General features: G+C 38.0%; 1 protein-coding gene across 6 annotated transcripts in view; it reads left to right on the top strand.

Moving 5' to 3' along the window:
• The window catches only part of mei1 (meiotic double-stranded break formation protein 1), a 67,466-nt gene that overhangs the window by 22,666 nt on the left and 18,712 nt on the right, over positions 1-26,088 (top strand). For 4 of the 6 annotated variants that reach the window (XM_023957961.2, XM_023957960.2, XM_023957964.2 and 1 more), the window contains 13 exons: positions 993-1,107; positions 4,496-4,587; positions 8,314-8,461; positions 8,814-8,925; positions 11,468-11,528; positions 11,782-11,876; positions 16,263-16,419; positions 18,570-18,720; positions 19,480-19,662; positions 19,795-19,926; positions 20,043-20,232; positions 22,767-22,883; positions 24,370-24,480. In XM_023957961.2, the coding sequence (XP_023813729.1) occupies positions 993-1,107; positions 4,496-4,587; positions 8,314-8,461; positions 8,814-8,925; positions 11,468-11,528; positions 11,782-11,876; positions 16,263-16,419; positions 18,570-18,720; positions 19,480-19,662; positions 19,795-19,926; positions 20,043-20,232; positions 22,767-22,883; positions 24,370-24,480 (1,664 nt within the window). The remainder of the gene's footprint in view (positions 1-992; positions 1,108-4,495; positions 4,588-8,313; positions 8,462-8,813; positions 8,926-11,467; positions 11,529-11,781; positions 11,877-16,262; positions 16,420-18,569; positions 18,721-19,479; positions 19,663-19,794; positions 19,927-20,042; positions 20,233-22,766; positions 22,884-24,369; positions 24,481-26,088) is intronic. The other 2 variants (XM_078951361.1, XM_078951360.1) reach the window with 1 other exon arrangement.

Below are 26,088 nucleotides of genomic sequence, written 5' to 3'. Positions count from 1 at the left end.
GAGGGGATGTCATAGAAACATCTCAAACCAACTTGGACAAATCACTGCTTACTGATGTCATCTGGCTCCATCATGGGCGTGTCCATATTGGACAAAACATGGCAACTGAATTAACTTCATTTAGTTTTAAGGAATTTTCTATGAGTGTCATTACACTAACTCGATCTAGTTCTCATATACAGTCAATGGAGAACACCCAAACACTACAGGTTTTTGATAGCAGTGAGAAAAAACCTCCCCCACTGGCCAGTCAGTCAGTCTAACAGGCTTTTGGTGATTATTGTTTCCCAAATAATTACGATCTGAACATAAAACCGTGAATTTTTTTAAAACCTTCATATTTGATGTACTGTATGTGTAAACGGCAATAAACTTTGAACCTTGATTTGAAATTCCTACTGGGTTTCCAAAACAAGGCAGTTGCAGTAAACCATGTGGGGCAACAGCTGAAAATCCCCTTATTTGCAACCTCTAATTACATCCAGTAGGGAAGCAGCACCAATGAGGGTTCAACACAAACCTCCATCTTGTATTTTCTGCACCTGCAATTTGTGAATTGTGTTTCACACTTTCCTCTCATGTAAACTGCTATTTTACTGTTTGTAGATGCATTCTGTTGTGAGTTTTTTGTTTGTTTGTGCTTGCAGTTAAAATAAATTAAATTACTGAGTTTTAGTCAATAAAATGTTATACTTTTAATAAATCAATGTGGTAATAGCAGGCTGTGTGTATTCACATTAAAGCATGCAGTTGTGAAGTGATACATGAGCTGTGTACTGCAGTAAGCTTCAGGGCAAGCTTCGGTATTAATCACAGATTAAGGCACACAGTGTTGGTACAGAGGGTGAATTTCTGTGTTTAATGAGCTTTCCCAAAACCCCTTTATTCCTCTACATGGCTTGCAGGGCCTTTTTCTTTTCCATATTCACCCTAAAATGTCAATACTTTTTCTGTCTTAATTTAAAATAATGTTTCTTGTCCTTATTTTCCAGACTTAACCACCAGTCCAGACCAGTCCAGTACAAAGAGGTGGAGATCCTGGTGAAAAGCATCACCGACAGATTCCCTGAACTTCTACTCTCCCCCCAGAGACACCAGAGACACACTGTAAGAGAGTTTGATGATGTATTATTCACAAAATAGACATACAAGTTCTGTGCTGTTTATCTGGATCTATTTGACTGACATGACTAACAAGAGGAACTCAAACAATGGTTGGAAAGAAAATACATTTTTTGAGCAGGGTAACAAAGAAAAACATGAAAATGTTTTTTTCTTTGAAAGATTAGATCACACAGGCAAACAGAGAGCAGGCAACAGGAGCTTTGAGTCTTCTTAAACATGAAGGGGTTTCTCTGTTATTGTCTTTATTCATCCTAACTGTAAGTGAGTCCAGCTTTTCCAGTTATGTTCATAAAATGGAGATAGGAGCACAAGATGTGTTAGTTTACAAAAGGGGCTTTGCGCCATTTGTCTGCTCACTCATTTAAGGGCTGCATAAGGGGACGGCGATAAGTAGCTCCTTTCCCACTTTAGGCTCTGCTAAGATGGAGCTGCGGGTCATTATTGAGACTGAGACTGAGCTCTAGATGAACTTTCTGCACTGTTTTCGCCTAACTTTTTTTTTCTTAGGTGCAGCGGTACAGACGTTTGTTGAATTTACATTTTCATCTTATCAGCACAATGTTCCAGGGTCACCTTTTGTTTTTCTGTCCATTTACTGCTGCCTGCTGCTAAAAGGAAGAAGGCACACTCATGCAGTGCATTTATTTCAATGGTGTTTTTTATAGATGAATTGGACTTTTTCAGTGTTTCTACTGTAAATATATTAGAATCAGTCACAGCTATCTTCTTCACACAGTCTTTTAAATAAACAAAGGGATTTAAGGATGCCACAAACAGATCCATCATCTTTAAACTGTCACACTGTCAAACTGAATTGTAGAGAGAGTGAATTGTTGCATTCCAGTATGTTTACACTGAACACGTCAAACATGCGTGTAAGAAAGATATATTAGTTATTGTTTTGTTACTGTACAACCAGACTCAGTTTGAGCCAACTGAATGGTTTTTCTTTACTCTTACTCGCTTATTAGCAAATTAAAAAGGATTTTTGTACATTTTTGTTGTTGTTTTGTAATACTAAAATTACATATTAAACTGAAGCAAAAGCGTAACCCAAACATTGAGGTTGAAATTGAATTGTGTGGAAAGTGAACCATTACATCTAGTTTTCTTTATCTAATGGGGTTGACTGTTTCCAAGCAGGAAAATTGGTCATTTTTGGATTTTAGCCTCATTGATTTTATTTTTCATTAAAGACCCACTCTAATTTAAATTGTGTTCTTGAAGTTTTTAACACGTTTTCGTCACATTTTTCTCATGACGATGGACACGTATAAAGAAGGTAAGAATTAAGACTGCATTTGAGAATTTCTTTATTCAAATATTGGTGAATCAGGAGCATATGAAAAAAAGCTTCCAGTTGTTTCAGAGAAACTAGAATCGGGAGGCCACAAGCTCCCTGCTCTGCTCCATTCTGATGCATCCACTTGCAGACAAATGGTTCCTTGTACGTCTTCGTTTTCCTCGTCCGAGCTGGCACCTGACTCAAAACTAAATGGCTGGAAAGCTCCAATATGCTCGCCATTTTTGTTGTTATAGCAATGTTAGGTTGGGGCTGTGAGGGGCTGTAAGCTAGCGGGAAAGAGTGTAAACAATAGGATCATGAAAAATAGGCGGAGGCTTACTTTTGCGCTAACAGTCCACAACTCAGGGCCGAATTTCTGATGAACTCCTGCAGCTCTGCAGAAACTATGTCCTTGAAAATGACACAGGTTTTATGATTTTGCCTAAAAACATCATAATTAAAACACCACTGGGAACGCTTTGAAAATAAATAAATAAAATGATCAGAGTGGGACTTTAAGTCTGAATCTGTTTGTTTTTAATCTTCCCTTACTCGCTGCTCTAAAATTTACTTTAAAACAATTGCAAATGATTTAATTGCTTAAAAGATAAAAATCCAGCATTTTTGCATTTTAAACTGCATTTTCCAAAATCTCAAACTGCATTTTCAGCCAATTCCTTTTTATTTTGGTTTTGCTGTAAAAAACACATATTTATTCAAAAAGAACCATTACTGCATAATTAAAAGCTTTCTGTCTTTCTCTCCTGAACCTGTTTCTGTTTCTATAAAAACATTTCATTTGATGGAAGGAAAGAAAAAAGATGGTTTTGAAATGTTTGAATTCAATTTATCATAAATGGAGTTTTGTTAACCTGTCATCAAGCTGACACTTTTGGGTGAAATAGAGTCCTTCTGTTGTGTTAGTGCACAAATGAAGCAACCATGGTTTTCACCTTTTGGCTTATCCTGCCTGTTAGGGTGGACCCAGACTTTGGCCCCTTGTGGCTACATAGTTGGGCAGCAGAACAAAGGGTCTTGACCAAGGACCCACACAGGATGAAGCTCATCGCACCACCTGGGAAATGATATTTATCCGCTTTGTGGCAGCCAAACGGTTTAGGACAAAAAGAAACTGGGTTTTCAAGACATGGTTCTCTAATCTAAATTGATTTTCTGTTTCATGTAACTGGTGGGGATTACCATTATGTTGATTTACTCACATTTGTCATCTGGTAAATCCCTTTTAACTGTGGTTTAACACCCATTTTATGTTTTATCTAGATATTAATAAATGTCAGTATGCTGGTTTATTTTTGTCACAAACCTTTAAAAAAAAACTTTAAACGTATGGAGAAGGAGGGTTTGTACTGCATTGTTTATTGTAGGATATTTCTTATTTAAAGCAAAACCTTATAAACATTTCTAGTTAAGAATGTGGTCATCTCTCTATCACAACTGTGATAGAGAGATGTGTGACTTGTCTTTTAGGTATAAGATGAGCTTTGACTGATTAGATAGCTGTCCATTGTTGTGCTGTGGATTCTTTTAGAGCTTTGGTTTTTCCCCAGGTGGAGGCCTAAGCACTCCTGTCTGCATATCCAATAATGCTCGGTTTGTTTTTGTGTTCTGTCCTTCATTTATCCTGTTTTTGATTCTGTTTTTTTCTGTCCTTGAAACTCACTGGCTTGTTTTGTTTAGACATATTTTACCTAATGTCATAGTTGTTTGTCATATAAAGCAAAGAGCTGCCACTGTGAGGCTTTCTGAGGTTAATATTACAGAACGGACAATTCTTCTATTTGGGAAACATTCTGTGTTCAAGTATAAATAAATAAGATAAAAAAATCACTAATAAAAAATCTTTATTAACTGTAAAACTAGGATATAGTTACATTTTTTTATCCCATTTTTTTCTAGATTGAAAGAAAACAGAAACAGAATAGCTTAGAACTAGTTTGAGAGTTGATTCGTTTCTGTGTCTCAGAAAAGAAAAGCATATTTAAATCACTGGTCTCTTACAGAAATTGTAATGTGTTTTTCTGTCCCCTTTTTTCAGTTCCTCATTCTGCTCTAATTTATTTCCAGGGGAACCTGGGAAAGTCGGATTTGAGCATCAAGACTTCCAAGTCTACAGAATTTCTTCTTCAGGCGGTGATCTGTTTTCAGGCTGCCTGCAGGTCAGCACACGTCCAACAAGCTGAATTACGTCACAAATTAGAGTCTTAACCACTCATTTGTTATTATGTAGTTAGGATTGTTTAAGCCTCTCATTATATTTTAATTCATATTTTCACTCATGACAATGGTTTTACAACCTGTTGTTTGGTGGTGACACATTTGTGTTCAGAAGCTTATTTGGTTTCAAAAGATTTATTTCTTAGTTGCATAAGATTTGCACTATGAAATAGTGTATTTGTAATAGGACAAGGTGGCCACAGATAATTGAAATCTAAAATTATTAAAAATAATTTACCTTTAAAATGCGTTCAAAGGCTTTCAATTGTCTTAACCTTTTAAGACCCTAGTTAATATTTGAGGTAACCCACTGCACACATAACCACAGGGCCTCAGTTCAGCAGAATTAACTACAGTGGTAATGTTGCCCAAAATGTGATGTTAAGAGGTTAAATTCTGAGCAAAAAGGTCTTTATTTCTTTGTTTGGTCAGTGTAGTTTAATGGTTAATATGACACCAAAGAATTTTAAAAATGTTTGGATCTCTTCATGTTAGCGTCAGCTTAACTTGTGCTCGACAGCAGCAGCAGTGTCACTCAGCTGTTGCTGAGTGTCGCGGGCAGCTGTGGTGCAGAGGTAGAGCGGTTGACCTGATTTTGGAAGATCCTGCCATGCCCACCCATGTTGATAGGTTGGTGCCAGTGTTCGGGAGTGAAGCTGCCATTAGTGTGTTAATCTGTGTGGGTTTGTGACTGTAAAACGCCTTGGGCTTTAAAGCAGGGCAGAAAAGGTTTATTATGTGTAATATTATAGTCTGTTTTCCCTCTGCTAATGTCAATGCACTGGCTGTAGATCAGGAGTTGAGAGCACACTGAGTGTGTCCAAGCACAGTCCAACTTTGGTCCTGCCCTTACCAACTTTTAACCTTTTGGTTTAAGCACTTTTGATTTAAGCACTTTTGATCATTTCAATTAGAACTGGGACTACAAATACACTTAAAGGAGAATTACAGGTGAAGATTTTTTAAACAAGCAAAGAATAAAACTCCTAAAAAATGTGGGATAGTCGTCAAGTGACAAACTGCTGCAGATAGAATCTGTCCATCCATCTATCCTCAAAACTCACTGAATCTCCTTGGGGTCATTGGGCTGCTGGAGCCTAACCAAACTACTGGTGGGATAAGTCTGGGTTCACCCTAAACAAGTCGTCAGTCTGTTGCACGCAATCACACCCAGGGACAATGTATGTAATCAATTAACCAATGAAGCACGTTTTGGACTGTAAACTGAAAACTGTGGTGCCTGTAGAAAACGCACACATGTATTTTGGCGAACATGCCCCCAAATGCCCCACAGAAAGGTCCCAAATGGGACCAGGGCCTTTTCGCTGTAATGCAAGAGTGCTAACCACTATACCACTACACTTTATTTTAAATTTACACAGTTTACACATTTAGACATTTTTGAATAGAAATACATTAATAATCGATTTATGTTTGAATATATTTATATTAATCTGATACAGTTCACATACTGTAAAATGTAATAGTGAAATAATAAACCAGGGACATTGTTGCCACCATACACTGTTAAATGATTTCTCAAACGGAGAAGCTCCAACAAAAATGTGCAGATCATTAACATTGTAAAGGCTCTAAACTGGTTCATGTTACAAAATAAATGTTCATCCTTTCCTGCCTGGAGGGCATTTCAGTTTAGCCACTAGGTTGAGCTTGTGCTGTAGCATTACACTTTATTCCAGAAGATTTTAGCAAAATTTGTGCTTTAGACCAAAAGTGCTTAAATTAAAAAAAAAAGGATTACTTTAAAGACTTTGGGAAATTCATGCCTGTGAGGGTATAAAGCTGTTCATTTATTCAGTAATGTAAGTTTAGATCGACCCAGTCTCAGGATTGGCTATGGAAGATTCCATTATATGTTAGCATCAAGCTAGTGGACTTTGGCTTTACTGCTGTTATTGTTAAAGTTACACTGTAGATATATCACAGAATATCAGTAATGTTCCATGAACCTTACTGGGGCGGCCGTGGTGCAGTGGTAAGGCGGTCGCCCTCCAATTGTAATATTGCGGGTTTGATTCCCGCCTTGCCCATGTGTTGAAGTGTCCTTGGGCAAGACACTGAACCCCAGCTTGCCTCTGGTGGAAAGTTGGCGATAATAAGCGGAGCCGCCCCCGTGTGTGTGCATGGGTTAATGGGTCTGTGACTGTAAAGCGCTTTGGGCCTTCGAAGAAGGTAGAAAGAGCTTTATAAGTACACGCCATTTACCAACCTTCCGATTGTATTATGTAAACTGTCTAGCAGTTTTACAAGCTCAAAGCTCGAGCTTACCAGATCTTGTGAAAGTAGCATTAGGTCACCTGAAAAGGAAAGGCAATAAAGATCGATCTCTACTTTAATCGATTGATTATTGATCTACTAAGCTTGGATCGATTCAGATTGAATCATCGATTTATCAACCCAGCTCTATCAAAAACATTTACGGTAAACAAATGAGGGATAACCTGCCAGTGAGAAACACATCAATGAAATATCAGTAAATAAGCACAATAAATGTTCACTCAGAGTTCAAAAGATGGATACGCCAATAAAAATGGTCTTGTACTATTTCTGTGTGGAGGATTCTCTGAAACCTAATAAAATGTCTGTTAAACCTGCGCTGTGCTTAAGTGTTCCTGATGCTCTCAGTTCCATCATGCGCTGCAGAGCAACAATCCCCCAGTGTGATTGTTAGTTCCAGTTGTATCATCTTTTAGCTGATAAACTATTGACTACTTCTTGTTAGAAATTCTGTAAATTTAGCTACATGTGTTTTTGCAGTTCTGATAGATGGAACTTTAAGTAGTACCTGAACAACTGTTAATAACTGATTAAGGATTCCAGAAAGCATGAAATGTATTTTAGAATGACAGAAACTGAAAAATCCATTGGAAAAAAAATGGGAACAATGGTATTTTTTTCCAAGAAAAGTGCATTTTTGCAACAATTTAGACAGTGTCACACTACATGGATTATCATTTTATTTTGACAGTTTTTGGTTTGTATAAATCCACGCTGCCTTGACTAGACTTCATGGCATTTTCTTTGTACCTGAGGTCTTAAAGGTCACATATTTGGAATTAAAAACTTTTTTCTTAAAGTTTCAGACTTCACATCCCGAAAACGCCATGTGAGAAAACAGAACAGCAGCATTAACCCTTATGTCCTTATGTTTCACAGTGAAATCCATATATGGTCTCTGTTCAGTGGTTTTATGATATTTTCCTTGTCATATGCTTACTTTTTCTGTAATCACGTAGAGACAAATTCAAACATCAACCTTTTTAAACTGTCTCTTAAAGCAGCTTTTGCACTAAATGAACATTTTTTTGGTTTTCAAGGACAAGTCCAAAGTTCTTTCGTTTTCTTCGGTTTGTTTTTATTCTCTATTTTTGTTAAATAATTCTTAATTCTACAGTCAAATTAACTTTTTAAAGATTGTTTATGACATTTTTCCAGTCTAATTTCTTCATCAAAGACTTATCTCTGCTCTTCTAAATGTTAAATGTTTTAACAGAAGGGTCAAATCATTGCTTTCCTTGATAAAACGGAGACCGCAACAATACATTTAAATATTAAAATTATTTTTGAAAAGATTCTTTTTTAATAAGAACTTTTGAATCCCTGTTTGTTTATTGATTCATTCTGACCTACTTCTGTGTCTGTCCAAGGTTGGCTGAGGAGTGCGCGTCACATCCTGCCTTGATGGAGAACCCATTTACAGCTCCACACAAACAGAGCAACACTCAGGACTCAGTGCAGTCTCTGTGTCAATGCCTGTTACATTTGTGTGACTCTGTCTGGATACCCACCATTCTCGTGAGCTGAGCAAAATCACCAACACTAATGTCATTCTTTTATTCTAGTCTTCTACTCTGCATCTTTTAAAACCAAACACTTCAGTAAATAGACTGTAACTAGTGTAAAACAATTTCCATTCATTGTTTGGCTGTTTCTCTTAGTAACCGTATTAAGAAACACAGTCAAAACTTCTGTCTTCATCAGCTTCATTGCAGAAATGGAAACATTGCTATCTGTGCTTCTGCAGCAGCGGCACCAAATGATTTCAGTACACTTTTCTGGCTCTTTCTTAATATAAAAACCACTGACTTGGTTCAAAAGTGTTTACAGTCTCTCTTATGTTTTTCTCTCTTCTTTATTATGTCTCCAGAGAATGTGTGAGTTTTCACCAAGTGCTGAGATACTGCAAAACTTGTACTCCATCCTATCCTCCCAGTTCACGCTTTTTCCATCTCTCAAGGCTGTTTTTGCAAAAAAGCTAGGTGAGTTGTTTAACGTTTTCATACAAAAATACTGGCAAGCATTACAACTAACATTTGGTCAAATGTTATGTAAGACAAAATTCAATTCATGTAATATCTGAGTTTTAGGAATAACTTTAGCAGATTTACAACTTAAATGACTCACATTTTTACATTAGCTGCACTTTTCTATTCTCCTGGCTGTAAGTATTACAGTATATGCCATCATAAAACAGCATTTGTGCTTATGTTTATGCTCAAGCTAGTTTAAATTCGGATATTGGCCAGCATAGATTAAAAATGCTTTGAGGGCCGTACACTTTCTCTCTTAAGCTTCATTAATCATGTCAAAACTGAAATTCATAGTCACCTAACAGATTGTGCAATCTTCTGAAGCACTTAATAGTTCTGTTCTTACACTAATGTATTTTCTGGATATAAAATCTCTGTTTGGTTCCTTGGAGTGTGATGCCAGAAACAGAGATCCCTGCATAGGAACAGATGCTGAGATAGACGTCTGCAGAGGGAATATAAAAGAAACAAATCATAATTTACAGTGGAAGTGATGAGCCTCAATTATCACAGAAAGTTGTTGCTTCGGGCGTTTGAAGACACTACTGTGGTGCTATTAAGTAGAAACCTGCTGCAAACGGCTGTCGGGGCAGAGCAGTTTCTGCAGGGATTGTCTCAGTCCATGTTCACTTGAAGAAGTGTGTGAATTGATAACTTGATAAAAGAAAGACGCTTTTGTTAGTCCAAGCTCTTGTTACTCATCGTAGTGGTGGAACAATAAAGATCTTTCTTGTTTTTCCCTGTGGAAACGTGTTTTTTCACTGCTTACTAACACCTACCTTAAAAAAAAAAAAAGTAAAACAATTGTTAAAAAAAAAAAAATCCAGTAAAAAAATTAATTTACTATAAGAATGAATATGTTGGACTTAAAAGCTGTTTAAAAGTTGTTTATAATTTCTCAGACATTCCCTTCTGTTGTCCTTTTTCTTTAGACCCTCTCCGACCATCTTTTGATCTATTGTAAAAGCATACCTGTTAATTATGATTGTGTAATTTTGTTTTGGCCGAATCCCAATTCATTTCCTACATTTAGGCCTTCAAGCAGTCCAAATACAGACGTTACTAACACTCGGTTATGTCATCAATAGCCGCCAGTCGTCTACGTTAGCACATACCGTAGCTGCCAGTGCTCAGAAAATACAAAGCAATATGGATTTTTTTAGTCATGCTAAAGCAAAAAGTCATTACTTACATGTAAATGTAAACTTCTGTGCTTCAGAGCACACCCACATGTAGAAATGCGTTTCTCCTGGCTCCATGGCTCAGTTGGCTCACGGGAAACCAGGGTTCACTTCCCTGGAGCGCAATGAGCTTAATTCACTATTGTCCTATGTAGCCACAAGTCTGGGTCCCCCAGCCTGTCAGGAAGGACATCCAGCATAAAAACTCTACCTGTGAAAATCAGCGACGGGTTATGCCGAAAGATGAACAACAAAATGGGTCCAATTGTCTACAAGTGGATGGGTCTGAATTGAGCGGGCTGGTAGCTTGTGGCCCACCCAGCGTGGTGTATTTTTTTACATCACGAATACGATGTTTTTCAAACCGCATTTTCCTGAATCAATAACCATTTTTAATAAAGACACAAAATATAAGGAAATTTTAGCTTAATTTTCTTGATTCACGTCCTCCATCATGAGAAAAATGCCACAAGAAAATGTTAAAAACACCAAAAACAGTTTTCATCGCAGTGGGTCTTTAAAATTAGCTGAAAACATGGGCTCACAGCAACTTTTAGATTTTGGTGTTTCTTTAATGTTTATATTTGTTTCAGTTTTCATGCTTGATTAATATTTTATAGCTGGTTGACAGCATTGCTGTGAACTAAACCCTGTTAACCTCTGGAAGGAGCTGATTACAAGTAATCTGTTAAAGTTTGCGGCCGCTGTAATGCTGCATCATAAACTTGTTTATATAAACTGTGTTGTTGCCGCCCTGTTTCTTCACACCATCTAACAGGAGGTTTAACAAAAACAGATCACAACAGCATTTTAACCTCTCAAGATCTGGCGTCCCAAGTGTGGACATCAAAATTTGTAATATAATACCATAGTAGTTAATTCTCCTTAACTGGGGCGCTGTCAATGAGTAATAATAAAGGCATATCAAGCAAGAGCTCAGGTCTTAAGAGGTGAAATAAAATCTGCAAATGCTGCTGGTTGACTGATCAATAAAAGCAATAAGATACCATTAGTGACAGAAAAAAACAAATATGTTTGTGCCACTGACGAGACAAATGGAGCACTAAGGAAAGCATCCATGGATCAGACTTCACACACCAGTGGAACATGCAATGAAACAGGCAAATACACAAACCTCAGCATCAAAAGGAGACACAAATATAAATAAAAGGACACAGACTAACTAAAGCCAATATTTGCTTGTGACAGTCAACTAAATCTAAGCATAAATTGGTTTAATCAAAGACAAAAGTGGGAGTTCAAATCAGTGTATTATTGTTTCTTTTTTGTGCTTTTTTCCTCTTGTCTAGCCTCTTCTGGTTTCATCAGGCTGTGTGTGGAACACAAAAGCCTCCTCTGTGCAGGAAACAGGTACAGCTAACTGGACACACACAGACCATCTATGTCAAAAATGTTGCAGTCTAGATGTCCAGCACTGTGTTTTATGTGTTTTAATTGCCTGCTCTCTGCCATTCTCTGTCAAATCGCATGATTAAACACTGTGTAGCATCTCACTCTTTTGTGTGTCTTTTCTAAAGAGACTTCTGTAGTTTTAGTTGCACAAAGACGGCTGTGAATGTGTATTTGCTTCATGAGCTTTCCCCCTTTGTACCATTTCTTTCAGGAACCCAGATCTAAATGCATCTTGCTGTGGTTTTCTGCAGACGCTCTGCATGACTCTGGTTTCCTTGTCAGACCCCCGATTTGACTCCTATCACGGTATCTGCATGCACATTTGCATCTACCACTAACACAAACGTAATCGGTAACAGCAAACCTACTTCCTGTTAGCATCAGAGAAATGACTTGTGACGGCTGTCAGAGGAGTTTCCCCAAACGGCACGTTTTAGATCCTTCATGACCGGCATTTGGTAATCAAATCAAGCATTTCAAATTCAAATGCTGAACATTCAGCTGCTCCACTGAAGTGATCTCTCCTCCATGGATTGTTTACACGTGTAAAATTCCTTTAAATGTTAAATATGTGCCAAAGTGCCTGTGTTACGTTTTATAAACGTCAGTGTACTTGACTAAAACAAAGAGCCTCTCCACTCCAAGGCAAAGTGTTCCACTTGTTTTTGGTAGTTAAATGCTTTATGAAAAATGTGAAACTCTTAGGAGTGTCTTCTTTAGCAACATGTCTGCCACATAACTTAATCTAACTTGACAGTCTGAATGAAAACTGCTTATTGGCAGCAAGGTGAAAAGGTTTCAAATAAAATGAACAACATTTGGGAAAGTAATGTGTAGATTTTCTACATTTAGTTTTCAAAAAGTAATGATACAGTTAAGGTTAGAAATTGTTATGAAAGGATTGATTTTAAATTGCAATTAATGCAGAGCTTCCTAGTTAATTTCAGGAAATAGGTTCTAAAAACGACCAGCTATAGCCATATTTCTCAAAGTAGTCGGCTGTATTTTTTACAATTATAAATGACTTAAAAAATATCTTATTACACACTTTACATGTTATTCTTTGTTGATAAGAAAAACAACAATTATTTTTGAAAGAAACACAGCATGGAGGAGATTGTACTTTGTATAAGGCACCTGTTTGTCAGCGCACCAAGAAACCAATAAAGGTGCTAAAATTTGAACTTTAACTTTGCATTAATAGGTAGCGGTAAGTGTTGACTTGCAATACCAAGTAATGTGTCACATGCTTTTTATGTATTTCTGATAAGGATATTATTTAAAAACAATTTTAAAACACTCCAAATAGAGGGTTGAACAATAGACAACGTTTTTTGCCCCTTTTTACTTTCATTAGTGTCTCTGTCTTTAAGCTCTCCCTCTGAGATTCAGTAAAAACCTTTTAGTCATCTTCTCGCCTGAGGCCACGATTCTTTCACATTGTCTCTTGAGGTAATAATAGCATCAGTGGGGAGAATAAGTATTTCTCTAGTTTCTCTTTTTTTTTTCATCTTAAATGTTTCAACTATAACTCCAAAATGGCCTCCAAAACATGATACAGACACAGTACAGAAATACAGAAACTTTGGAGAGAGGATACAAATACAATACAGAGACAATACACTGAGGGTACAAACACGATAGAGAGAGGCTACAGACAAATACATAAATGATTTAGAGGGGGTATAAACATGAAACAAAGACAATGCCGTGATCATCATAAGATGATACAGAGAAAGGACAGAAACAATAAGGACACAAAACAAAGACTACAGGGAGTGTGTAGAGACAATATTGAAATGATACAAAAATGTAACAGACTCAGTACTTTATGTCTGTACAGAGAGGGTACAGACACTATAAAAGAGCCCAACAAAGGCACGATACAAAAGGTACAAATACAATATAGAGAGAGTACAAACACGATACATAGGAGGCCACAGACAAGATATGGAGACAATACAAAGACAATAAAGAATCAAAGATGCGATACAAGGGGTATATAGAGGGTATAGAGACAATACAGAGAGGGTACAAACACGACAAACGAGGGTACAGACACAAGAAAGACACAATAAAGAATGTTTAGACTTAATATAGAGTTGATGCAAAGAGAACACAGACACAATATAGAGGTTAAAGAGGCATTAAAGCGTGTAGCGGAGTATGGCATATACATACAGAACACCATGACAGGAAAAATAGGGTATAAAGGCACTATAGAAAGACTGGGGGGAAAAAAGTCAAAATAATTGAGTTTCCTCAACAGAAACTGGTTGATCAGTCAGAATTTAAGGTCAGGAAAACTAACGAATTTGTGGTTTTCCAATTTACACACTTCAGATTGCTTCTTTACTGTTTGCAGGAATGCACAAACTATCTGCAGCTATGGGCCACATGAGTGCACACATTACACACTTACTCTGTACTACATAATTGGCAGACATTATTTTAACTGCTTCTTACCCACAGATTTTCAGAGGTACACACAGGTTCCAGACTGGGCTAATTGTTTATGGAAGAATGTGACTTGTTTTGCGCTGCATTTTTCAGCTGTCAGGAAGCTGCAACATTCTGGTTCATTTAGAAACTGCACATTATAGCTTTTTAAATTCCACTGGTGCACATCATATATTTAGCCCACTTGCAATTTTTGAGTTATCTATAATTGAAACGTGTTGCAAAAGAATTGTGGGACTAAATTGTTTTTTTTTCTTTCTTGACAAGTAATTTTTCAGTGTTGTCCAGTTCTCTTAAAGGACATATTAAAGCAAGCACTGGTCTCAAGGTTGATAAAAAAGAGTAAAGAGCTTAACAGGATATACAAGGAATCTAATATTTTTAAATGTCATTTCAGATAAAGGTTAACAGATTTCATAGAGAATAACTCAAGCTGGTAAGAATACGGCACTGACCCAGAAACCAGCTGCTTTATAGAAAGAACAGAGGCTGAATAAAACAAATGAATAAAAGAAATCAAAGCAAAAAAACATCAGAGGCCAAAATATATGACTACTGTGTGTTTTATTGCATTTTAGCCCTAATTGGCAGAGATCAGATCTAAGGGGATGTGTTATGATGGGGTTACTGCACCATGAAGGTCATGCTTGTATAAATGTTCTTTATTGTAGAGAAGAGTACCAGCCCTCCAGTCTGCTCACCCTTCAGAGGATAAAAAACAACAGATTTATAATGGCTTCCTACAAGTCTGAGTATCTTAGCCTTTAAAATATCTACCGTTTCTGTTAACTGTCATGTCTCTGCACCTAATAAAAAGAAGAATCAGAAGTTGCAATGCATGTTTGTATAGTTTCCCCCTTGCTGTGTTGCCAGGAATTATTTATATATATTTCAAACGGCTGTCGTCCCTAAAAACAGTCTGTCAGCATATTGTCAGCAGTCTCAATATATATGAAACCTGAAAATTTGCATTAGGTGATATTTTCACATAATAACTGGATAAAACATTGTCTTGCCATTCCAGATGTGTCGACCCCTTCTCTTATTTTTCTCAATATACCCATAAAAAGGAAAACTTTGTCTCTCTGCCATATGAATTTAAGGTCTTGCAACCTTAATATACTATAATAATCCCATGATATAGATTAATACAGTGGTGTTGCATTGAGTTGTTCCAGCTTTGCTTTTAAGATGTTTTTCTTCAGACCAGAAAAGGATCTGCATTGCGCTGCATGGCCTTCTATTCTGCATGTATTTCAGGGTTCTCTTTCTTTGCTAATGTCTGTTTTTAGAAACTCAATTTTCTCTTCATGTCCTTTATCATTCAACAACCATGTCTCAGTGACAGGAACACACAATGGAATCGAAATGTATTAATGGAAATTGTGAAATCAGCAAATGCTCCTTCATTATCTTCCCAGAGTTTGTGTAAATCATAGTTTTGTCTTGTCTTTGTTCACAAAGACAGTTTATGAACGTTGGTATGAAATGTCTCACACTGACTCTGTTTATTTGTATACAACTATATATCTTTCTTTTTTTGAAGAAGCTCTTATTTTGTTTAACACTCTAGTCTACTCAAAGTAAATGCCATTGTTTCAACTTGTAGAATTAGTCATATTACAGATTTTTAGACATCTTAGATATGTCGATTGTTTTTTGGAATATGGTAAACACCTTATTTTACCGTTCATTCAAAACCAAATGTTCTAGGTGAGTAGATTGAAGAGTAAAGTGAGTGCTTTACCAACTTCTCCAACCCTGGAGAGCCTATTCCTTCTCTTTCTGGAGAAAACCTCTGAGGGAGTGACTGGCCACTGACTTGGTGCTCATTCTCATCCCAGCTGCTTCACACTCGGCTCCAAAATGAGAGCTACAAGTGATGGCTTAGGAAAGCCAAAAGGACCGTGTCATCTGCGAACTGCAGAGACGGGATTCTGTGGCTGCTAAAGCCAAACCCCATTTGGCTGTGAGAAAATGAGAAAGGCTGTTTATAAAAGACAGAGATGGTGTAAAGATGCCATGGATCAATTATTTAAAGTAGGAATCTTCCTGCTGCAGCTTCTTCAGATTTTTACCTTTACAGGAAATGTTTGAGATTCAAAGTGCATGTAAACATATTCAATCTCTTGTGGATTTCTGTTTCATTTGACACTTTTGCCGATTCACTTCACTGTCTCCCTGAAGAACTGATTATCAAACTGCTCTTGTGTCTGCTTTCTCATTCCACAGATTTTGAGGAGGTGGAGAATCTGCTGGCTCACAACCTCCCCTCTCTTTGTTACCATCCGTCTGATTGGCCCTCTCTGTTTTGTGAATACCAAGAATCAAGGTCCAGTCAATATTGTCTGGTGATGGTCCTTTACCTTGCCCTGCAGGAAGGAGACAGGTAATATTTGTAATAGAAAAGAGAAAGAATAATAAATCTTTATTGTCATTGCACAGTGTTACTTCGTACAAAGTACAATGAAATTGGGATTCTATCTCACATCAGTGCAATTAGAGAAACAAATAAATAAATAAAAAAGGGGAAGAAAAAAAGAAATACATAGTTCAAATTTTTACCAATGACCTGGTGTTAATGTTTTGCGATAATAAGGTTATTGCCCGGTTGTAAAAACTGTCCCTTAGTCTATTTGTCCGTCTTTCAGCACTCTGACTCTCCTGCCAGAGAGCAGCCGCTCAAACACCCGGTGTCCTGGGTGTGTGCAGTCTATCAAGATGCTGCATGCGCTTAATCAACATGCATCTATCTGCATGCATCTATCGACCAAAAAGGTCTCAGAAATTCTTGAAAATTTGAAATACCTTTATTATTTAATCACATTTCCTAGGTCTCAGGACAGTGTTTCTTTTCAAATGACATTAAATTGCCAAAAAGATTCAAGGTTTTATTGCTGTTTGCACATGCAGTACATCAGAATTTTTCTTTGGCATCTCTCATGTCAGGGTCAATAAAGAAAGGACAAACATTTAAAAATAGATAAAATAAAGTAAAATTAGACAACAAAAGTACAAAGTATCAAATATAAATATGAATATATGAATATTGCAGCGTCCCAATCTATTCAGAAGAATTATTGCACATGTGGAGTTAATTGTTTATTGCACTTAGTGTCCTAGTTGGATGGCATGTCGCATGTCATATGAAAATGTGCTATTGATAATATATTCTGTTGAAATGAAAGAAATCAATAGATTTTTCCAGAAAAAACATTTGCTGATTCAAATTCTGAACACATGCAGAGTGCTGATGTGGAATGGTTTGGTAAGAGGAGTAAGCATATTTTGATGCAGAAGCAGCGGCTGCTTTCTTTTAACAGCGCCCATTTTCACGGCAACAAAAGGTGTTCAGGAAAGCCATTTACAGCTTCTAATGGCTAAGAGCACGGCATTAACTGTGCTGGGAACTGATAGATGAAAGTACAATGTCATCACACCTCTGGGTTTCTCAGTGCCAGCACTGGTATCCAGCAGACAGAACCACAAATCTGTGCTCCAGTTTAGTCTGCTCTTAGGTTTTATTGCAGCTGTGGAGTCTGCAGTTATCCGGGCTGATTAATGGAAGGGAACCTTTGCAAATGTTGTTGCTAAGACATAAACTTAGAGAATTAATACTAGTCAAGGTGTAATCAATTTCTTTCCAACACATCCTGTTGACAGCGTTTTTAAATTAAAAAGTTTGTATCTGCATGACCTCAATAGTAAAAGACTTGAACAAAGTGCTGCCACTATTTGAAAATTCCTAATAAAATTAAAATTGACTTTAAATCTTTAATGATTCAAATGCTGTGACTCGAACCGTTTTAAATGTGTTTTTAGTCCTGGAAAACCTCCTGAAGCAGCACAGAAATGACAAAGTCTGCGACACAAAAGGTAGCAGGTATAATGGAGGCGAGGCAGAAAGGAAGTTAGAAGACCTAATATAAGGGGAGACAATTACACAAAATGAACCATACTATAAAAGCACAAACTCTGCTTTTATGTTGTTAAATTGTCAAATCCTTTGTAGCCATCAAACAGTGCAGGTTTTTTTCTGCCCCATAATGTTCTCTTTTATGATGTAGCAGATCTGTTGAGTTTCATTCTGCTGTTCTGATTAAAAATAATCTGTATTAAGTTTGAAACCAGCTGGATTTTCTGTCACCACGACTTTCTTCGAGCTTTAACTCGGCTAATAGTGGGTTGTCAAATGCATATTTTATACCCTCAAAGGTGCACTTTACTGGTCCCCCTGCAACGTCCTTTTTGCCCCTCTTGACTTTGCGGCTCCGTTCGGGAAAGGGGATAAAAGCTTCTCGCTGTGTCGGAGCCGTCTCAGCGGGATTAGAAAAAATGTTCTCAGAGGTTTGTACATTTTTGGTCCACTGAGAGTGTTTGAGCTCGAGAACAGCACTGGTGACTAGGTTCATTGTGTGCTGGGATGTAAATGCTCTTGTTTCTATCCGGTTTACACATGTTGAGTTTGATTGCTTTGTTTTTGGATCATTTTTGGGTTCATTTAAGAGGAACTTGGGGACATGTTTTTGTGCATTACAGGCTCCTGCCTGACCAGACCGTGTTCTCCAGCATGTTGTGGCTGCTGCAGTCCGTGCAGGAGCAGGGCAGCTGCGCCGTGCCGCGCTTTGTCCTCCGCTCCGCCCTCTACCTGTTGGCAGTCACTCAGGACAAGAGCCTCACTCTTGACAGGGTAACTTGCATCAAAAAGAAAAAAGTTGGATTTTATTGGCTTAAGAAATGTATTAAACTCTGCTTTCACTTTAAGCCTTCACTCATAATTGTAGTGAAATAAACTTTTGTTGATTTCTATAAACTTTTTAGGATAAGAAACTGTATTTGCACCATAAAAGTTTAGTTTCCATAATTCATTTTATTTGTATTTACTCAATATGTCACATAAAATAAAAGACCGTAAATGATTTGACATTCTTTAAGACATATTTACTTCAAGTACTTTTTTTATTTGTGTCAAAATATATCAGGACAAAAGTATTTTTGCTCTTTTTCTCTGTGAACTTTTTTTTTTTTACTTTCAAACCTTTAAAGGACAAGTCTTGAAATTCAAAGTATCAAAGCTTTTCCCCGAATTATCCTGAATTGCAAAAACTTATTTTGAATCTTTTGTTTATGCTGTGCTTAGTCCGTCTTTTTGCAGTATATTCTTTTTGCGCTGAGCAGAACAAAAAAGATTAGCTGTAAATAATGTGTTCTTTTGTTTTCAAACCTCTTTGAAAGTGCTTTCTGGCAAATCCTGCATTTTAATGAGAAATGGCCTAGAAGAAGCCTCCTGCTGAATTTAAGGTGTCTGTTTAAGTAAAGATAACAGGAAATCGAACATTCAAACCATGACCAAGAGGCTAATCTACTGCAAACTTTGTTGCGATTACTCCTGACAAAGCTGGTTCTTCATCTCTTTGAGGCATTGCTTGTACTTTTTCTTTCTCCCGAGGTTGCTTTGAACAACATCAGTAAGGTGCTCTCCTCCCAAAGCTTTCCATCTCTCTACTTTCACCATCCGGCGCTCCTCCGCTTCATCTGCGGCTACAACCAACTGGCAGAAAAGTTTGGGTCTATGGTTTTAGAACTGTGGCTGACCGAGCAACCACATCACACAGAAGAAGAGCCGGCTTCAGTAAGGACAAATATCTTGTTCATTTAGTTTCACAAGAATTTAGTCCGTCCAAAACGCCTTTGCCATTTTTTATTTAACTCATTAGAAGTTAGAAGTGACTGAAAGCTGATTGGATTTCACTCTTACTTGCAGGTAGTCATGCAGAAGAAAGGTGAAGACCAAGAACACCTTGAAGAGAGACGACAGGATCAGCAACCAGACACAGAAACCATGGAGCTTCTGGCTCTTGTGCAGAAAAACCCAGATGTCACACTGATTTTATTGGTAAGATCAGTCTGAACTTAAATAAGATTAAAAAAAAAAGGGATGCCAGATATTTTGTAAGGTTTTACATTAAAAAAAAAAGACTTAAAGTAGAACCTGCCAAATTGCTGTTCTAGGACATGGTGAGTACCAAACAGGCTCCCCTCTCGGAGCGCGCTTTGGATGTCCTGCAGTTTATTCTGCAGCACCAAAAGGAGAACACGGCAGACCTGTGTTTGAAACTCGGGCCTGCCCTCCTCCAGGCATTACAGCGAATCAGCGTGGAGAGCATGGAACAAGGGCGTGACCAAGGCTACAACGCACGAGGTACCAAATGTGATCTAGATCAGTGGTCTCCAACCTTTTTCATGGAACGCTTATCTTCGTCCTCCCTATATGCAACTGGTTTCAGCTTTATTACACGCTAATTCTTGGGTGAAAACCAATAAAATGTCATATAAAACCCATGACTCAGTTTCAACCTCATCTGACTTGCAGCGGATTAATAAATATTAACCATAAAGCTCACGAAAACTGGTATTTTCTAAATATAATCATAAATGTAATTCCACCATTTAAGAAACTTTATTAGTGGCATCCTTCGTAACATTAGACAGTCGGTTGAATAATATAATGCGTTACTATTATGGTGTGTGGGAACAACTGTCACAATAAATCCATATTTGGATTAAAGACTCCTGATTTTTTTTGTCTATCAAACATAGTTAGATAGGTCAAAGTCTTCTGCTTCCTCCGTTTCTGCAAAAAGAAAATGTCCTAATACATTTGTTTTTGTGAACTTTGCTAGCGTGAAGGTTTCATTTTGCGGTCAGCGCAGCTGCTATAAGAAAATATTTTCAACATGTGACCAAGTGACTTGATATGCGTCAAGAATGAGTTGGATGGACAGAATCCAGTAGTTTTCCAAAATAAAACTTCTTCAGAATCAGAAAAAAAAAATGTAAGTTGTGTTTTTTTTTTCTCTGCACCTGGGTATTAACTGTACCACGGACTGGTACCATTCTGCAACCTGGGGGTTGGGGACCACTAATCAAACGAGACTAACCATGACACACGACACCCAGAAGGTGGAACCATTTGACATCAGGGTGATATTAAAACTATTGTTGCCTTTTATTTTTATAATGCACTTGTCAGTAATTATGACATTTCCTTCAGCTTTATTGGTTTGTAAATGTTTGGTTTGTTGACAGAATGTCTTCCTCGATCTAATGTTTCCTGGATATAAATCTTGTCAACCAAGTAAATGTTCTAAACTCAGGTCAGTCTGATAGATTCTTGTGTCTTCTCTTATTTTTCTCCATTTCGAGGCTGCAGTGCTTCAGTGAATTCCATTTAAGTCTCCTCTGGTTGAAGTTAGATTGAGATGAGCAGGTGTTTCCCTGAACACTTGTTACTCTGGATTAATGTTAGAGGGGAAAGAGCCCCGATAGCCCTTCATTAAATGAGTCTACCCAACATTCTCTGACAGTGTAATCTGTGTAGGGTGAGATAATTTTTTAATTAGGCAGCCCTAGTATATTAATTATATTTTTTACTAATTAGACATATTTTTTCTCAAATTTTAGTACCAATCAGAAAGAATTTGATTGATGGTGTATGATGATGTGCTTCTGTTAATGGGCCTTTTGTCAGCTGGAGTGACTCGCCTTTATGTTTCTGGAATTCAAGTACTCCAAAGTTATCAATCATCAGACAGAAGAGTCTTGCTTTTTTTGAATCATTAATAAGAAGCCGTTGTTCAAGTAAAGTAGTGATAAAGGATAATTGCATTGCAAGTTCCCATAAAGCAAATGAGTGTAGAAGTTGCTGTAATTATCATTAATGCAAGCCTCCTGCATTTCTCCATAAAACAGCAAACTCATTTATGGTGGAGAAAGTCCTGCGCCGTGAATACTAAAAAGATTTGGAGGAAAAACTGTGACAGGAATGCTTCAGTTATTTAGTAAAGATTTCAAGTGAAAATGACATTTATTGTGTTTTAGTTAAATGTATTTTATGGGTTATTCTGGTTTGGCTGCATATGTGGCTGTAGCGTGTTGAAAAGGGCCTTCTGTAAAGTTGTTATCCAGATGTTGTTATGATGGCTGTAAATGTGAGCAGGTTAATGAGAGGCGCTAAAGGGCGCCTCACCAGCGCGGCATCTGGGGATTCAGGAAGTGTTGCTGTGGTTAGCCTCAGCCTGCTCTCTGTTCATCTCAGCTCCTGGGGGCATTCGACTGTTATCCCACACATGTTCCACTTTAGCTCGGAGTCATTTGCATTAATATATGCTCTATATTAGATGCAATGTGGTGCTATCCCAATGGGAGGGATTTTAATGATATGCAGTGCAGTGGTGAAAGATGACTTCTCTCCCTCCTCTTCATCCGATCTGTTTTTTGGTGGGAACCCTATGTCCTTCATCTCCTTTCACCTCCTTTTCCTCTTCACGCTTGCTCTCCTCTTTCTGACCCAGAATATTGTTATTGAAAGTGTGAAGGAGAACACAGTGTGCTTACTTTTCTCTGCTCTTTTCTTTGAACGGCGGCTGACCACGTCTTAGTGACCAACCAGAGCTTCATTAGGTTCACAAGTGAATGCACCACACTCTCCCTTGTTAAAGCAAATGTACTCCACCTGAGGGGTGTTAGTTTGAACTGTGTCCTCTGTTTTGGCTCCACTGACAAGTGCTAAGGGAACATCTTGTCTTGATCTTGGTAATGAGTTTATGCTAATTCTGGATGAGTGCAGGCGGTCTCTTAGCTACGCCAGTCCCTCATCTTCCTCTCACATTCACACTTTGACAACTTCTTCCCCTTTTTTTCTTTGTGTTTTTCTTTTTGCACATCTTTTTGCAGCTGCTAGCTCGCTTCCTGTGCTGCTGAAGCTGCTGTGTGCAACTCTGACCACCGACCCGCCTTCACCTTCCCTCTACTCGAACATGGAAGGGATACACTTCAAGCTGCTTTACCACGGTGAGGTCAAAGGGTGCTGCAGACAGCTGTCTCCCTCCCAGCATGCATCTGCAGAATCTAATGCATCATGATGCGTCATGGGAGAACAGACATTTTATACTTTTAAATACAGACCCTCAAAGGTGCTACATCATTACAGATTTGCAGCTTATTTCCTGGTTTGCATCATGCATGGAGACAGTGTGTTTTAAACGGAAAGGCAATAAGTAAAGACTTCTTCAGGAGTTAATTTCTCCAAATGGTTTGATCTCTTTCTTTATGTGCAAAGGCGTAACTCATTTTAATTTGTTATTATCATTTCCACACTCAGACCAGAAGTTTGGTTTAGAATTTCTCCTGGTTTAATTTGCATACTATAATTAGTCTTACAATGGCTGGTCTTGTTTGCTTGAATTCAGGCCATTTGGTGAAGCATATGTGCTTTGGTAATTATTTTTCTTTAGGACGTTTTGACAAATAAACATCCCTCAAATTGCAACACGTCCAGGTAAAGACAGGCCTGGTGTTGCTGTTTTTGATCTGAATCCATGTCTGATTCTCTAGAGATAAATACTGAGAATAACCTACGGTGGCCAAGAGGTGCAGACACGTTTACATTTAAGATACAACAACAACAAATGCCAGTACAAATGAACAAATGCTGAAACACAACAGCAAATCACGAAACACGACAGCAAATCACAAAACTCAACAACAAACTACAAAACTCAACAGCAAATCGCGAATAGCCACACTATTTGTAGTAAGGTGTGTTGCCCACTACCCCCACCTCAAACATGCAAAATGTTTGATCGACAGATTCCCCCGAGCGGCTTTCAGTAGAAGGGGTGGACTTCCTACAAGCTCACTTCTGATTGCCATAGAAACGTTGGTTCAGACTGACTTGAACCAATCACTGCATGTTAATGTTACGTAATAGGTGACGCCACACTCAGTCCAGCTTTCATATACATTCAATGTGCACAGTTCATAGTTATAAACATAGAATGTCCATTAAACAAAGCTTTTTAAGTTCTTTTTCCTCGACATTGTCAGGAACACAGTAGTGTGTACACCACGCCGATCAGTTCCCCGGTTGTGTCCGAATTCCTTCACTACTCACTATATAGTGCGTCCGAATCTACAATTCCAAAATTGAATGCCCTGGAAATTTCCCAGAAGTCTCTGCGAAAAATCAGTGTGCATCGATGCTCACTAGATCAGCAAATATAGACTACAATGTATTGCGTCAGAACAATTTTTGCCAAAAAAAAATGGACTTAAATGTATTTTTTTAATAAACCATAAACATTTTTATCTTCAGAACACAGTGGACTCATAAATAAAAGGTTAGGGTGGGAATTTGGACAGAGCCCCCTACTTTTGAACCGAATTCTTACACCTTTTAAACTCCTCCAGTTCTGTCATTTCAGAGAAAATTTCAATCTTGTAATAGAGTGATAATTGTGGCTACAATAAAAGATTCATGACATGTTTTCTGTGTTAGTGAGCAGCATTGTGGGGATATTAAAGCCATGGAACACAGAGAGCCTGCTGCCAGCCTTCAACTACCTGCACTGCTGCCTCAGTTTGTCCCCTGCACACTGCACTGACAGAGGTGAGAAACTTTTCTGCTGCCTCTGTCTGTCAGTCAACATCCTCCTCACAGTCCTCTGCCCCTCTGTGCCTCCCACTTTGTGCTCAGTGGGTTGACTGACAGAAATGAGACGCTCATCTTGATCTATGTTCCACTGAGGCTCAAAGGAAACTGTAGTCACACAAAATGTTTTTCAGTCCGACTTTCTCACATACAGCTGTCGTTTTTGTGCTGTCTGTGAACTGCTCACTTTTTCCACAAAAACATCCGTTTCATCATTACATTTCTGTGTAAATATGACCCACACAGAAAAATTCTGACAAAACTGCATGATAAATCTTCACAGGAATCTTTTTTTATAGCAAAACTAGCACATAGGTTATCTCAAAAATATAATTAGGTACTGTTTTTGTAAAAAAAAATTCTATTTGGAGATTGATATCTTCTTTTTAACAGCTGGAAGTGACCGTCATCTACTTCTAATGACAAATTACACAATTACCCCAGAGTTCATAAATCTCTTATTGAACATAATGCAGCAATTAAGGACTTTCATCAAAAACAATGAGTTTCACCTTTCGGAGTTTAAAAAAATGACAACCTAAATATAAAGATGTGAACATTTCATTAGGAATTTAACATTTAATCATTAAAGTTTTGAGGCTGTAAACACTAAAAAACAGGAAGACATTTTCCGTTTTCAGAATTTAGATGAAGTCTCATTCCAATCATCTTTTGATCTATTTTTTAAGAGTTCCCAGTGGTCTTTAAATTATGATTATACCATTTTTAGCCCAAATCAAAAAAGCTGTGCCGTTTTCTTGGACATAGTGTCTGCAGAGCATCAGGAGTTCATTAGTAATTCGACTCAGAGTTGACGCGGAGCAACCCCGTCCCCATTTCCAATCACCCGTCTGTTCACATCCTCTCCTCCTAGCATACACCCCCTCACATCCCCAACCTAACATTAGCGGTGCAACAAAAATGGCGAGCAATATTGGAGCTATCCAACTGTACAGTTTTAAGCCAGATGTCAAGGAAAACAAAGACGTACACAGATCTATTTGTCTGTAAGAGGATGCATCAGAATGGAGTTGAGCAAGAAGTTTGTGGTCTGCCCAGCGTATTTTCAACATCACAAATACAATCTTTTTCCAATGGGATTTTTTTTTTCTGCTCCTGCTTCACAATTTGCATAAAGAGATACTCAGAAATGCAATTTTCTTTATACATGTCCTCCATCATCAGAAAAAGGCCACAAAAACATGATAAAAACCCAATTATCAGAGTGAGCCTTTAACTGTTCTAAGGAAAATTCAATTGTCGACTAAAAGTGGGGGCGACAGTGGCTCAGGTGGTTGAGCGGGTCGTCCAATGATCGAAGGGTTGGCGGTTCGATCCCCGCTCCCACCAGCCAAAATGTCGTTGTGTCCTTGGGCAAGACACTTCACCCTCCTTGCCCCCAGTGTGACTCCACTGGTGTGTGAATGTGCATGAATGGTCCCGGTGATGGTCAGAGGGGCCGTAGGCGCGAAATGGCAGCCACGCCTCTGTCAGTCTGCCCCAGGGCAGCTGTGGCTACAACCGTAGCTTACCATCACCAAGTATGAATGAGGAGTGAATGAATAA

The sequence above is a fragment of the Oryzias latipes genome, chromosome 8 (genome assembly GCF_053564925.1).
Source record: "Oryzias latipes strain Hd-rR chromosome 8, Olatipes_Hd-rR_3.1".
Classification (NCBI taxonomy): Eukaryota; Metazoa; Chordata; class Actinopteri; order Beloniformes; family Adrianichthyidae; genus Oryzias; species Oryzias latipes.
This window is presented reverse-complemented; position numbering and strand designations above follow the sequence as displayed.